Source organism: Sapajus apella, unplaced genomic scaffold (assembly GCF_009761245.1).
Source record: "Sapajus apella isolate SASKATOON/1434 unplaced genomic scaffold, GSC_monkey_1.0 scaffold8, whole genome shotgun sequence".
Classification (NCBI taxonomy): domain Eukaryota; kingdom Metazoa; phylum Chordata; class Mammalia; order Primates; family Cebidae; genus Sapajus; species Sapajus apella.
In genome coordinates, this window is record NW_022436948.1 from 28,693,007 (window position 1) to 28,709,326 (window position 16,320).

At 40.2% G+C, this 16,320-nt stretch overlaps 1 protein-coding gene across 4 annotated transcripts in view; it reads left to right on the plus strand.

Annotated features, from left to right (window-relative positions):
* Positions 1-2,599: 2,599 nt before the first annotated feature.
* LOC116550956 (rRNA 2'-O-methyltransferase fibrillarin-like) overlaps positions 2,600-16,320 on the plus strand; it is a 58,363-nt gene continuing 44,642 nt past the window's right edge. For all 4 annotated transcript variants that reach the window (XR_004268635.1, XM_032277165.1, XM_032277166.1 and 1 more), the window contains exon 1: positions 2,600-3,577. Coding sequence is in view for 3 of the 4 variants with exons in the window: in XM_032277165.1 (XP_032133056.1) it covers positions 3,207-3,577 (371 nt within the window). In the remaining variant the exon portion in view is untranslated. The remainder of the gene's footprint in view (positions 3,578-16,320) is intronic.

A 16,320-nucleotide genomic window follows, 5' to 3' on the forward strand; every position in this document is an offset into this window, starting at 1 on the left:
ATATTCTGTCCTCTGGAATATGACGGTATGTTGGCCAATATCTACTGAATGTCTACATGTTTGCTGGGCATGGGGATAGGTAGCTGGAAGTCCCCAAATGTGAACGAGAGGGATGTGGACCCTGTGCCTGTACTGCTTGCATTCTACAGTGGGATACAGACAAGCAAATACCCACTCACAAAACGGTTTCAAAACATGCTATACAGGAGAGATTTAGAGGAAACACCAAAGGCATACCCCTCCAAGACTACATCTTTGTGGCATATAGGCATACTGAGACTGAACTATAAGCATGTGACCCCACAGGAACCCTGGACGTAAAACAATCATTAGGTGTTTGAGTATATAAACCGAACAGCATTGTTTTCACACTGCAAATGGTTCAAATGAGAATTGACTTCGAAGTACAAATTACCAAATAGGCATTCTTATATTACATATATGCCCTAGTATCCTTGCAATGACTCTGTTAGCCGGGAAATTTAGGTATTGATTTATTTTAAAAAAAACAAAGAACGATAACAAAACAAAATAGTCTCCACATAATTAGCATGATTAAGTGAAAATGAATTCCACAAGAGGTGTGCAATTTACTTAACACCCATGCACTATCAAAAGAGTTCAGAATTTCAATGATTGGGTTTTTGTGGGGTTGAGAAAACATAATAAGAAGTGAGTAGCTTTGGGAAGTCATCTAACATACGGCAGTGGACTTTTTAACACCAGTGTTGGAGGGCTGGAAAATTCTCGGCTTGTTGGGCAACCGCTGCGGTTCAAAACCTAGTTAGGAAGTAAGAAGAATGCATTTAAAAGCTACACTTGAGTAGTCCAAATATCTTTCCTGAAGTCTATGCACTAAGGTGTGTTGCATCTTACTCCTTGGTGAGTCCATCAGTCCCTCACCCAGAACCTATTAAGTTTACTTTAGACAGAATTATGACAAGTGAGGCTATCTGGATTCCCAGTCTGCACTAGAATGGAAGTTACCAATCAGAAGATGAGAAGAATGTTAGTGGCAGCTATGCTGGTGACAGCAAGGACAACAGATTGTCAGTTAGTGAAGGGGGAGAGAGAGAAATTACAAAAGACAGAGATAATCACTAAGTCATACCACCCTGGAGTCCTACGGTGTAGCAACTGATAGCTTTTGTACCTCCTGGGAGCATCCCTAACACCTAGGAAGAATATAGAATAGGAACTTGATGTATTTCCTGAATCCACTACAACCTACTACATAATCACTTTTAATAAAACTGACATTGAATTGTCAAGAAAATGCTAAATGACGTTCAAAAAACTGCTTAAGAGAAACATTTGCAATACAGTATAGAAAAATCTTCGTATAATGGTTAAAAATAATTTTCATAAAAATGTTTGACCCCTACTAAGAGGCCAAGCTCCAATTATGCTGGTGATCATTGAATTGGAACGGTTTGCTTTGTATCAATTCTGAATAAATGATGCACTAAAGAACAGCAGCCTTTACTAATCTGCCTAGAGCAGATTTTGAACTGTGGTATATGCAAATAATATGCTATTATATGAGGTTTGACTATATAAAATGGCAACAGATTGCATAGTTGAATTACTGGGGTCATGTAAAATAATTGTTTTAATATGTGCCATTTCCACTAAGCAAAACATTGGGACCATGTGCCCGGCACTGTGCTAGACGCTGAATTTATTAAGCAGTAATTTGAAAAATTGCTTTCACTTTCAAGACTGTGACAGTATTTTAAAACTCTTATTCATATTTTTAAAGGCTAAGTGAAATTTGAAATACACAATACAGCCATTACGTAACGGGCATAGAATACAGTTTTATGACTTGGATAGTTTTTGTTTTTTAAGCGCATTAGCAACTCCATTTCCAAATGCTATCAAATTCTTCGGGATATGAAAGCCTACATATAAGCATGGAGTGCCTCATCGGCTCATTTGCCTTATGTAATAAGTGTTTTAACACAGGCATGCCATTTCAGAATTTCGGGTGAGACTAAGCTGTACTTTTAGCTTTTTTGTGTCAAGAAAAAACAATTTCAGCAACAACACTCCTTTCCCCTGGTAAATTTTTTCATGCTTATTACTAAATGCTAGATGCTCAAGTCAAAAAGAAACCTGACATCTGGGGATGTGTTGAGGGGGTGTTAATAGTTCTAGTGAGATGCTTGGTTGGGGAGCGTTGAGGACACGATTTTTAAAACAGCAAATACACGGAGAAGGGGAAATTATGGTTTCGTATGACTCTCTCCTCCCTCCACTTTCTTGTTTCACCAATCTGTAGCCCCCCCAATTTAGAGGCGGGTTCAGCGAGATTAGGCTGCAGGAAACCGAGAGGCTCCACCGCGCTGCCGCCCCGGCCTCGTGATGTAATTGTCATTTCTTATTCGGAGACTGAACCAGAGAGAGCTGCCGAAGTAGCAGCCCTGCTCCTTTTGCCTTGTCTCGTTGGGTCAGATCCTGCCCGGGGACGACGTAGTTTGGCTGATAGACTCCGCCGGAGACTTCGCAGTGACAAAGCAGCCGAGGATTAACCCTGCTCCTGGGTCCTACGTCTGTCCAGGGAGCTGAGCGGGGCGCTCCTCAGGTCTCCTTCCTAGTTTTCCTCCCCGAGTCGCGCCACATGAGTGCTGCTGGGTGCCTACTACGTGCTGGGCGTGGGGTCAAAGTAACCCAGAGTTCGCGCCCGTGCCCCCCAAGATTAAAGCAGGACACACAGACGACAGGGAGGTGGAAATCGGGGGTGGGTGGGTGAGAGGGAGCCCAGGGAGCGCGTGTCGTGGGGTGAAGGGGAGGAGGTAGACGCTTAAGGCGCCAGCACCCAGGCAGGGACCCTGGGGCGTCCCGGCTCCCGGGCTGTGCCCAAGCGGGAGCGATCGGCCTGGGTCCCGAGAGCGATTCCCCGGGTGCCCGGGAGGAGCTGTCCAGGCGCCTGCGGCGGTCGGGGGCGGCTGGACAGAGCTGGGAGCCCGGGGGACGGCCCCGGTGCGCCGGGCAGCCCCTCTCCGGGGGACGCGGTCCTCTCGCCGCTTCGGGGCCCCGCAGCCCCGTCTGGGCCACCCCGAGAGCAGGCTAGGAGGAAACCCACGCACCAGAGAGGGCTCCCCGACTCCGCGAGCGGCCCGGATGCGCGCGGCTTCCTCCTGACCGAGTGACAATGGGAGGGAGGGGGAGAAAAGGGTTAAGAAACTTGGCTGAAGAGCTGAATGGCGTGGGGCGGCGAGGGGAGGGACTGGGCCGCGGCGGACTCGGCGGCGGAGGGAGGAGCGCGGCTGCGGGCGGGCGGCGAGCGAGGCGCTCAAAGTCAGCCTCGCAGACATTGCAGCAGAGCCCCGAACTCGGGAGGCGGCGGCGGAGGAGGTGGAGGAGGCGCGGCGAGGCGCAGGGACGACCCGGCCCCACGCCCGCCCGCCACCCGCGCGCGCCCGTCCGCCCGTGGCCTCGCGTCCGCCGCTGCGCCGGGAGCGCCGCTGGTCGGAGGAAGAGCTCGCCGGGGCGCCGGGCCAGGACGGGGCGGCGGGCGCCTTCGCAGACCGAGCCTGACGGAGCCGGAGGCTGGGAGCCGCGGCGGCCTCGGGTGAGTGGCGGCCGCGGCCGGGGCGCTCCGAGGAGCCGGCTCTGGCGCCGCCGGAAACGGCCGGGAGTGCGGCCCGCGGAGGCGCTGGCTGGGCGGGCAGGGCCGCGGGGGCGTCGGGGCGGCGGGGAGGGTGCGTTTCCGGGGAAATCCTGCCTCCGCTCCCCGGGGTCTCGCGGGGGGCCAGGCAGCAGGGCCGGCAAGTTGTGGAGTGGCCCCGGGGCTGCCCGCCCGTCCGTGCCAGTGCCGGGCGAGGGGGCGGCCGCTGCGTGGCCCCGCGCGGGAGCTCGCGGGCCCGGATCGGGGTTGCGCCCGGTTCGCCTGCCCTCTCGGCCCCGAGCCCCGGGCACGGCTCTCCGCGGCGCTCTCGGTCCTGCCGGATCCGGGCGGCGCCTTTCGCCCGGGTGCGTCGCTGCTCGGCGCTCGCGGGATACCCGGCTGGGAAAGTGAATGGGAACCGGGACCGCTCGCCCGGCCCCCAGCCGACCCCAGGCCCGCTCTGCCCGCACTCGCCGTCCGCTCCTGAGGGCGAGGCTCACGGCCCCGAGGCCTCAGCCGTCGTTTTACCCGGAGCCGGGGGCCGGCTCCCATTTGGGCTGAGCCCGGTGGAAGTCCGGGGAGGCTGCCTTTTCTCCCTTCTTCTGTGTCCACGTTACTACTATTGAATATTGTTTTACGAAGGTTCCCGTGGACGTCTTCTGCACACCCTCCCAGCCCTTGCAAAGTAGTTTCCCAGTTTTGATCGAGTTGGTGTTCAGTCTGAAGGAACAAAGGAATCAACTGTGTCTTACAGGCGGACAGGCTGGAGTCTGTGACACATGTTGATCTCTGAAGCATTCCAGGAGTTGCTACCTTTTATCACGTCAGTAATTCGGTTCTGAAGGTAGTCAAAGAAAAACGGAATGATAAGCACTTTTGCGTTTTAAAAATATTCTTTAATGGCACATTTTACTTCGGGGAAAAAAAAGACGTTTTTAGGTACAAGGTTTTTTAAAAACTCAGTTGGTGGAACTGAGTTAGAGTTTGTCTCTGGTATTGTAAATGATTACATGTGGGATTGTGAAGGAAATTGTGTCCTTAGAGGCAGAGAAGCCATCTGTAGGTGTCCACAGTAAAAATGGTTGTCGGGTTATATATGATGAATGCTCTTTCTATTTCTTGGGGGAATTTGTGAAGCAAGGGGCTTCGGTAATTCATTCTTTCAAGTTATGAATTGCATTGAACCTGCTTATTAGTGAATCATAGGTTTAGTAAGTGGGTTGCATTATTCAATGTTTAATCATCAGTTTTCCACCTTTGTTGAAGAGATAGTGAAATAATAGACTTTTTAAACAAATGGTGCTTCATCTGCCTGGCCCCTAAGTATCGGTTGCCGCCTGGAGTATGTTGAAATGTTTTTTTAACTTCCAAGTAAGTGAGTTGCTCTGGTTTTGCCCAGCAGTTCGGTATCGTCGATAGGGTTTATCTGGTTAAGGGAGCAGTAGCTTCATCACCTGTAGTAACTTTTCTTTGCCTGGGTATAGTTACTAGAGACAAAGAAGGAGAATCAATTAGTGGAGCAGATACTGCCCTGCAGGTTATAGGACTGGTTACTCTAATCTGTTTCATTCTCTGGTGGAAAAGACCTCTTTCCAAACTTACCCTTAACAGTGCCCTAGGAGTGTGAGTAAAATATACATCAAAACATAAGAAAAAAAATGACTGTTTGTTGTTGATTTTATTCGTATGAGTTAGTTGAAAATCAGATTTAATGCCTGTTTTACGTGCGTTTCCAAACTCTGCAGAACTTGGATTTTGTGAATTTTAACACCCTAAAATATTGTTAAATTTGCAGTAATGTGTGAAGAGACCAAAGGCTTTTCTGACTCTTGCAGTTATAAATGCAAAACATCATGATAAAAAATAACCTATACCACCACCTAGAGTCTGTTTGTTAGTTTATTGCTCGTGAAGTTTGCTTAAATTGACGTGTCCGTTACAGTTTTGATATAGTCGAAAATGATTAAGAAGTGCTGGCTTTCAAAAGGCCATCCAAGAGAACAATTATTTAAGTAATAAATAGCAAATGCCAGTTTAAATTATTCGTGCCACCTTTAGAATTGAAAATTATGACATATCAAGTTGAGTGGGCTATTCTCCAAGATATTAATTCAAAAGATTTTAAAACGGAGTTCTCGGCTTGTGCGCCAAGGCAGTTCTGATTCCTTAACAACTTCTGCGATGTTATCAGATTCAAGAAATCTTCCAAATCAGATGCCATTAGAACTTCTTAAAGTCCGAATGAAACACAAGCAAAAATATAGGAAAGCATTACAACTACAGAAATTCTGGAAATTCAGAAGTTAAGAGAACGCAGCCTATGGCAGAGTTGTGGTTCAGAGACGTGAAAAGTAAAATCAGTGTGAATTAAAGTGGTAATCTGTTTTGCTGGTAGTCTGTATGTGGTAAAGCAGTCTATTAAATGAGACACCTTAGGGAGGCCGCTTTGTTGCCATGTGGCTTATCACATTGTCCATGGAGGAAGTAATGTTCCTCCTTTAAATGGTGTAGCCTGAGAGAAAGATGGCCTCCAAGATCTTTAATTAAATACCAGTTGAACAGAAAGAACTAGAGCACTGTATTAATTCTGTCAAACATCACTATTTTAGAACATTGAGGACAACTAAAAATGAATTAACTCATATCTGAAAGCAGAGTTTGATAGAAGGTGACAGGTGAGGCAAAATATGCCAATCTACTGGAACAAATAAGATAAGGAGATATGCCATCCTTGACTCTAGAAAGATCAGAGGGAAGAAGATTATTGTTAATTGCACAGATTCTATTGCAGACCAGCGCTAGAAGACAACGCTATAGAAGTAATTTTAAATCAGAGTGGCTTAGGATATGTGAGGTTAAAGGAATTTGGCTTTTAATTTTAAAACATTAAAGAATGTAAGAAACTTAAAAGCTCACGTTCTAAGTGTTGTTTGGGAAAAGCAATAATAGTTTGGGGTATCAGGTTAAAAAATAGTTTTGCTCAGAAAAAGTTTAAAATACCTAATTTTTGTCCAGGAAAACGTTATTGACTTTAAATTGTGATGGGGGCAGTTTTGCTTTTCACATTTGAGATTGCTTGATACAGTTAGTTTTTAATGTAGGTTAGTAAGAGGAGTTCTAGTCTCTCCCCCACCCTTTCTTTCCCTCCCTCCCTTCCTTTCTTCCCCTTTTCTAAAATAAACAGCGTCTACATCTTTGGATATTTTCTTCCATGAAAAGTGCACTCCTTGCAGCTTTCCTTCTTGGCTGTGGTTGGGGTGAGGTTTCTTCATTCTTGTACTTTTTTCCTTCTGCCCCTTCAAGTGATTGATACACAATCAGAGTAGGCTTTGTTTTGTGTGTTTAATAATGATTTACTCTTACATGGATGAAGAGTGGGAAAAAGCATTTGCTGTTCTAGCAAAGTCCTGTATACCTGTGTCTTCCAACTGGAGACATATTTTCATTAAAATAATCTTGATTACTATTGAAAAGTCAAAGAAAATTTTCAACCAGATAAGCTTGGGGACTTGCAGGATGTATGAGTTTGAATCTGTGAACTAAATAGTTCAAGCTGCATTTTCTTAAGTTGTAGTTTTTTTCAGGGACTTTTGGGGCACGGGGAATGAGCAAGCTCATCCCGTAGTATTTAGGTAACACAACAATTAGAGAAATGTAACACCAGTATGGTCACTAAGACTTTAGAAGGCAAAAACTAGGAGTGTCAGATGGTGAAACAGGCCATTGGAATGGAACAGAAGATTATGTCGAGAGGTTGGAATGAACAAAAAGTAAATGGAGGAGAGAGATCTAATTTCTGTATCCTATTTGCATCTGATCCTGAAGCAGGGACATGAATTGCTGATGGTAATGGATTCTCTATTCTCTTTTATGAGGGCAGCAATATTATATAAATAGTGGTTATTTGAGGGAGAGAAATGACAAGTTCTCCATTTGTGCATGTTCACACTTTGTTTTGAATGTCTCTGAGATGTCTCTAAAGTAGAGGATCAAAATTGGGTACCACCGTGGAATCAGGAGTTTCACTTTAGAGGAAAATGAATTAATATTAGATCACTTTTTCCTTAATCTTTTAAGAGCTGGAATTTTTCAACGGGCTTCATCAACAGAGAAAACTGTTCTGAATGCTAAAGTTTGAGTGATAAACTGGATAATTCTTTTATAGGATCTCTGATAAAGATAAGCAATGTAAGTAACTGCAGAAAGAATACTTTATTCAAGCACATCACCTATGATTCATGATAGGAGGAAAACTGAGACCGCAGAAACTCCTGAAGTCTTGTTAGGGTTTCATTGCAAAGTAGTATATGAATGCCCATCTGCTGTTTTTTTCTTGAAATTTAGTGTTCAAGTTGATGGATACTGAATGTGTAGGATTCTGAAGATTGGAGTTTATTTAGAACAGAACTTTCCTTGTTTTACTATGAGTTATGAAATGCAGTTTTAATTTGTTGCAATACAGAAACTGAGATGAGTAGGGATTTATACTAACTTTCGTCACTGTTAACGGCACATACTCTATATCATGAGCCTTGAAATTCAAATTGATCTCTACACTATTTTGTAAATATTACAAATGAAGCATTACACAATTTGTGGTATTTTAGCTTATCAAAATGCACCTGAAACATAAAAAGTTTTCCTAAAGTTCTTAGAAGAATAGGAGAGATTTAAAAATAAATTTGATATATTTTATCATTATGTTAGGATTTTGTTAAAATTAACACGTTGAATCATGCTAGGGATAAACATTTAGCCTATAACTCTAAAAGTAATATAATGCGAAGCAGATTTAAAGAATTTACAAGGCTGGCAACTCAAAAATAGAGGAAAAAAACTCGGGGGTTATGAAAAAAGGATCCTCTTAGTATTAAGATTTTTAAAAAATCTATACACAGTTTTAAGATACATTGTTCTTGAAGATAATGGGGTGAATAATTACCTGCTAAATAAATTATGGGTCATATGATTCTTTTTTTGGTTGAAATAATTTCAAGAACTCCAGCATATGTTGCAACTTGGGCTGGAAAGGTGATTGTGACATACAGCCGTTCATCCATTCTCCCCTCTCCTTTGCTCCTTCCCTTCCCTCCTTCCACTTTTAAAGCATAGGTCTGGAGTAGTAAAACAAAAAAAGAGTTTTGTTAAACTTGATCATAGAATTCTCTGACAGGGTTAATAGTTATGTTGAAATTCAAAGTTAGCATGGTTCGCTCTCCCCAGAAAATTTTCAACTTCTTACACCTCAGGGAATAAAAGCTCTAAATTAAAACCTATCTTGCTTCTTTAACTTTGTGTCACTTAGCAAAAATATCTTTAAGGATGGAAAGACGAGACCCTATGTGCCTTAAATTCCAAGGCACTGTGTGACTAAGCTCAGAGTTTCAATAAATATTAAACTAGAATCCTGCTGGGAATTTTGAGTCATCAGCTTAAACTACTCCTGGGACCAAGACAACTCTTGTTGACCTGATGTTGGTGTTTATTCAGAGCTTTGATGGAAAGGAGCCTCTCACCCTTGGACTTCTAATTAAGAAAGTAATTTCTTAGTCACTTGTTAAGTGATAGTCAGAGCTACTTCTTGTTTTCAAGCCTGTGATTTGCTATAGGATTGAGCGAAACAGAGAAACTAAGGAGTTTGGAGCTTCTGCTGTTAGGAGTCTGCTTCATTTTACTTTTACTTTCTTATGTAGCTATATGAGGGTGCGAGGTAAAAGTCTCGTGATAAGCTTTAGATACTTAAGAGAAAAGCTTAGCTGAACTCACATATAGTGACTAAGATGGCTTTCCTTATAGTTACATGTTTTTAATAGTTGAGTTTGCCTATGCACTCTATAACGTGCGCATGTTAAATATGTCACTGCATTAAAAAAAGTATTTCCTTAGTAAGATGAGAAATTGTTTGTGTACAATATTGAAGTAAGAGTAGTAGTATGATGGTGTGTTTGATAACTAACAGGACACAATCAAAATTTGAGAATTAGAAGTTCAAAAGGGACTTCTCTCTTGAGGAATCTATCTAGAAGTTGAGAGGTAGGAAATGTTTACCAGATTGTAATGGTTTCTGAAAAGCATGCTTTTTAAGATTTTTAATTCCTGAATTTATGAGTTTATATTATAGTAATCTGTAATAGAGCAATAGATTTATACACTGGAAAAGAAACAAATTAAGGGAAGGAGAGAGTGTACAAGACCATGGAGGACATCAAGAAAATGTGTTTCTAAATATGTGAAACTCTTCAAATGGGAAATAAGAAATATCCTCAAAAGGAATTAATCACAGTTGCAGTTTTTCTCCTAAAGGGGCTGTTTGCACAATGGGTCATGTAGGCTCAGGTTTGATATTTGAAAAACATATTAAAAATAGTATTCCTGTTTTGTTATTCCACATTTATTTTTTGAATTTAGGTTCTAAATCAAGATGATACAGATAAAAGGAAAGCCCTTTTATCTCCCCCAGCAGCATCTGTTGAATAAGGGGGTTAGCTTTGATTTCTGAATTCTAAAATTCTGATTATACAGCAGTATATGCTGTTGTTGATAGTCAACAGTAAAGATTTCAAGCCTGTGGTTTTAAACGAAGAAGAGATGATTGGGTAGAAACTTGAAATACTAAGAAGTTGTTTAGTTACTTGCCTCTTGCCTTTTCCTGTTTTGTTGGGAGGGGGAGCAGGGAAAGGAAGAGCATTGAATGTTTTGGGGCGGCCGTTTTGTCCCAGACGTTGTGCTTTGAAGCTTTACATACATTTTGTCTTGCTTTTGTCTTTTAATCCTTTCAATTCCCCTGTGACATATAGGTATCATTTTCCTAGTTTAGCGATAAAGAAACCTAGTCTGAGAAATCCAAGAGCAGTTAACTTGCCTGCGGTCACGTGGCTAATTTCATTGTTAATTTCATTTTCTTTAAGAATATGCCATTGTTCGAAGAGAAAACCAGTTGCCATCTGATTTTCAGGAAGCCGTTAAAAAACCTTGCTCTCAACCTGGTAGCCACAAAACTCATGCAGCATTTCCAAGCCTCATAGCCTGGATTCTCCAAGACCAGGCTCACTGGGAAGGCACACTGTTGCCAGTTGATGAGTCTGCAGCAGTTTATGCTAGTTCTAGAAACACCGATGTGCTGCTGCCTGCAATGCACTGGAGAGAAATGTAGTCACCAAGGGCTGCCACAAAGGCTCTTCCCCCTCCAATGCTAGCTCTTGTGAAGTGTACCACAGAATTACTGCAGTGTTATTTGAGGCAGTGAAAGCAACTACATTTCTTGATATAATTCATTAAAATAGCTTGCCGTGGTCTTAATCTGAGTGTTCCCAAGGCTAATTATGTTTGTCCACTTCAAGGAGTGGTCGTAGCAAATTCAGAACCATAGCTCTTCCTAGTTGAAAAGTTACAACTCTTGACTGTTACAGAGTTCTTAGCATGATTTTTTAAAATTACCTTATCTTCACTCACAAGAATTTTGTTAAAGACTGCTGTGCTGATAAACTGGTCTCTGAAATACAGAGGAAATTGACAGTGCATTTGTGAATTGGAAGGAAGTAGAAGTAAGAGATGAGGAGTAGTTGGCTTTATTTTGGGAGTAGGCTGTGGTCAGGAGGGAGATTTTTGAGTTGGGGAGCTTTGTGGCACATAGTACATTTTTAAGCACATACCAGGTATGTGCTTTTATTGTTAAGGCCATGAGACATGGAGTTATGAGTTTCTCCACCTCCTTTTACTTGCCTCATTTAAAATTTATGGAATCTTGAACCTGAAAGATTCAAGCTGAGTGGTTCCCTATACCCTGAAAGGTATAGGCAAATTGAAACTATATTGGAGAAACAAGGATGAATAGTAAGACTAGTAAACAAAATATTTTCTAGGGTGCTTTGGATTGTGAATTGTCAAATCATGTTGGAAAAGCAAGAGATTTGTATAAAAGCTGTGAAGGAAACATTTTGTATCTATCTTTTGTTTAAAGAAAACATCATATTTTGGCCAAATAAGAAAAAGGAGAAGTTGTCAAAGTGAACAACATGGAGGAAAGAACATCTTTTTAAAGATCAGGTATGAACTTACATGCCTTTAAAAAAATGAATTAAAATACACCACATCTATGTGATGCCAAATATAAGGATTGAAAACAGTCTTTTTTAAATTTACCATCTGATTCCTTCCCAATATTTTGATGGTTGCTATTGTGGCAAAACCCAAGGCAATGCATTGTTAACTCTATTGCTAAAAATCTACTTTTATCTGTCCTGGTGAGACTTGACTGACCTGAGTCAAAGTCATATCTTTTTTAAACTTTGAATTTCTTTTGCTTGGACTTTGACAAATTGATTTCATAGAATCGTTAGATTTTCAGGTTGGAAGAGAATTTGGTAAAAGGTATGGCTGCTCTGGATTTAAGCACACTTATCTTAGAGGTACCTTGTCCTCCCCCTATTTATCAAACAAGTTGGTTTTTAGATGCATCTTGCGTATGGAAGAGCACACAGTTAGTGTAGACTGTTAATAAGATAATGATAAAATGCTGCCATTTAGTGCTTATGTGCCATTTTTTTTCCTTGGGTTTCCTTCTCTCTCTATTTTTTGTTTCATCTTTACTCTGTTTTCTTTTTTATTTCTTAGTATGTCATTCATACTTGTTTTAATTGTCAGGGGATCCATGTGATACAATGGGGTAAATGATTACTTATCTTCTGGCAGTTTTTGTTGTGGTTAAGTTAAAATGTCCAAAACAGTTATTATCTGCATTTCACAGAGGAAAGAAATTGAGTCCTTAAGAATTTAAAGAAATTTTGAAAGTCATTCAGCTAGCCGTTGGGTAGACTTAGGATGATCAGTCAAATCTTTATTTATTTCACACTTTTTAGTTTATTTTTGTCAAAGCAGTCTCAGAAAGAGGTGTTTGTGTACCAGGTGTTAAGGAATAATTAATAACCTTTGATGATGGATCCTGCAGTAAAATCCAAGCTAGCACCAAGAAGGTATCTATAATAATGAGAACTGGGTCTTGGGACATGGAATGAGAAATGGCTGGCTGCATCACTTTTGTTCTAGTACATTATTTTCTTCTCATGGTCTTCATGAAAGTCTTAGGATTCATTGAATATTCTAGTAGTTGAAATGTAATTTCCAGGCTGAGAATTTTAAAAAAAGAAGAGTACAGTTATGTACATGTTCATGCAGTGGCATTGTTTTACGTGTTGCATACATTTGGAATTCTATTTTAACAGAAACAGGGAAACTTGCTATTTGTAGATAAACAGAGGCAGATACCTTCAGTTGACCAGAACAGTCACAGGCCAGCTCTACTTTTAACTGATGAGTAACGTTCTGACACCATTAATGGAAGTGCTTGGGTCTGTTGGTTCAACTGGAAACATATCCCAAAGGTTACACACCCTATTTTATTCTCTTGAGAAAGGTAACAAATAAGATGAGGGGACACTGTATGGACCAGTGGTGATAATGTGCTATGAACCAAGTGCACATTGGTCTACACCCCTAGAAAACAGAGTGAGAGAGAAGAAACCTATCTGTAGACCTTTACATGGGCCACACTCTGGCCATGTTCCTGACTTTGGTGAAACAAATTGGAAAGGAATATTCTCCCTCTTGGGACAGTGGGCAAGGGAGTTTGTAGGCTTACTTCTGTCCCCAAGCCTCTAACAAGATCAGATTTTCTTTCACAGTTTTCTGTATACCCTGATTGTGAAAGTTAAACTTGTGTTATAGCTGTTTTCCTTGGTAGACTGTGAAATCCGTGAATAGGAGCTTATTCATCAGTGTACTGTTGGTCTTGTAAGTGCTTGGCACACAGAGGGATGTCTATAAGCATTTGTTGAATTGAACTGCACCAGCCCCAACCATTGGCAAAATTTGGCTCACTTGGTTTAGGGATAGAACCTTTATGTATTTATACATAGCAGCTGTTAATTATTATGCATAACTTATGAATAGTGGAAGCTCTTGCACATTTTTTCTTTAGTCCATTTAAATTAGGACTTCTAAAAGAAATAATACTTTTTGCTTAAAATTTCTCATCTTCTTTCTAGGCATATTAAAAAAAAAAGTGAAACTAACTGTTGGTGACATTATAATTAATTGGTACTTGAAATAATTTGTTTAGTAATACTACATTTCTTCAGAAATACACAAATTATAATATATTAGAAAACATGTTTAGCAAAATTTTTGGGGACAACTTTTTTTTTTTTAATAAGAAAATGAATCAGAATATTTCTAAAGCCATCTAGGCAGTTTCTTTAGCTTCACTTCCTGGAGTCAAAAGGACCCACCATCTGGGCACACTTAACTGCGTTGGATTTGACGGCCTGGGAAGTAGAAATCTTAACATTTCACATCTAGAGTTAATTTTGGTGTGCAGTAACCTTAAAAGTTAAGAGAGGGTAACAAGAACAATTGATAATTCAGAACTTGGTAAGTTATAGGGCTTGAGTAATATATGAAGCTCTTTTATATTTTAAAAACTAAAATTTGCTCTTCACTAGAGGTGAATTACCTATTAGACACCATCATATTTAACTACATTAATAACTGCTGGTAGGAGACAGAAAATATTTTGAAACGGAGCTCAGAGATTTCTAGATGAGAAATTTATTTTAAAATGCTAATGAAAATATATAAATTACCTGGATATATATTTATAACATTGATTTTTAACAGGTGCTCTTGAAATAACTTTAACCTAGTTCCTTGCTTTGTGAAGACAAAGGTTTTTTTTTCATTTTTGGTTTTTTAACAAAGGTAACTTTATGAGTTTGACAGTATATTTCCTTTGGCTCATATTTCTATGAATTCACATGCTTGTAAATCATAGCAAAAGAAGAGCAAGTTAATTCTTGGGCTAATGTATGAAGTAAAAGGGCAGAAAAATGAGCACATTTTTACTATTTATGCACTATGTTCTACTGTGTGCTTTCCAACAGTGCTTATCCTGAGTTCCTGAACTACTTTTTTCTTCATTGTTCCTTAGCATCAGTCAATATCTTATAGAAATGCATGAATTTCTATACATTAGTCGTGACTGTGAATTTCCCACTGTTTGTTTCCTCAGCAGACACTCAAACTTAATTTCTATTTCATCAAGTAAAACTTGTAGCTAAGGCGTGATGTCTGATCGAAATTGACATTATTATCCTTTGTGATGAAAAGGGCGGATAAAACTAAAGTTACTGTCGTTGCCCTTGATACAAGTGTTTGCTGAGCTTTGACTACTCATCCATCCATTTATTTTACATGTTACACATCCATGGGTATTCCTCCCTATAATGCCAAGGAATGCTTTTATTTGAAGGCATCATTCTAATAACATAAACACATTCCCTTTGAATTTTAAACTCTTGTTCTCTTTTTTCCCCCTTTAATAAATTATCTCATTGAAATTTTTCATTGTTTTATCAATACTCTAAACGATCTCACTTTTGCAAAATCATTGTATGTTCCATTTAATGGCATGTTACTTTAAAACTGCAAAGTTCAGAGTTGGTAAAGGCAAAAGATAACAATATTGGTTAATATTGAGAATAGGTTAAAACGGGCCTTTGGGCAGTCAACAAAAGTAAAATTAAAATCTGACTTTAAATCTTTTGACAATCTGAAATTAATATACATTTCTTCACACCAATCGTAGAAATTCAAATGTTGTTTTGTTGCTAATCTTTAAGTTGTTTCTTGTGTCACAATGAGAATGTTAGGAATATTTTTTTTTCTAATTGTATAAAGTAAATGGAAGGAAAAAGAACAGTATACATTACTATGTAGTAAAACTAAAATATCTTTAATGATTGCATGTTAGTTTGGACTACATTTAATTTTATTTTAGAGTGAATTTGAAAGTTTTTTTGATTTTATGTTTTGGAATTCTGGTAAATATGAACAGCAATTCATATGCATACAGGTGTAAAGAAGATATATTTTAAAAGATATGATGTGTGAATTTGTCCAGTGAGGATAAGGAGCAAGTTGTAATTGCCTTCTGTAGTTTTAAGTCATTGGCTCTATTGAATACTTTGGTGAAGTATAGGGGAAAAATTGTGTTTGTACATGCTACCTTGTGAGTGTTACAGGATTTAGTAGTTCTCAATGACCATTGTTACTTTTCAAAAGGAAAAAAATTGTAATGAAAGGATAGGATAGGAAGTTTTGATGTGTGGGTGGGGAAAGGAATCATTACTTCTCAACTACTGAAGTCACCATTTATTTTGCTTTAGGCCTCTTTGCATAGAATATTCTAGAGGATGATGAAGGATAATTTGTGGTGAAAATATTAGTATCCTTAACACACTTCCGGGTGGTTTAACTGTTAATCAGAAACATCATGGAGAATAAAGAATTGGAGCTAGGGATTGCATAGGTTTTAGTGAAGCTTTTCCATGGAAAAGCTATGAAATGGGTGAGTCATTCAACGTTTCTTGCTTCAGTATCAGTGTTACTTCCAAAGTGAGGTTTTACTTCCAAATGTATTGAGTATCAGGGTGAACAGAACTTAGGGCTGGGAGGATGTCCCTTATGATTTTTTTAGCTTGGCATTTAATATTTTACAGCGAAGTTTTTAGCTTAACATAATTGAACTTGTACTAGATAGGGTTAATAGGCTAGAACAAAAGGTCAAAGCATAAGGCATTAGGCTTAATTAAGGGAGAGCAGGAGTGGCAGGAGTGTGTGACAGTTAAATGGGTTTCCCACAGACTAATGTC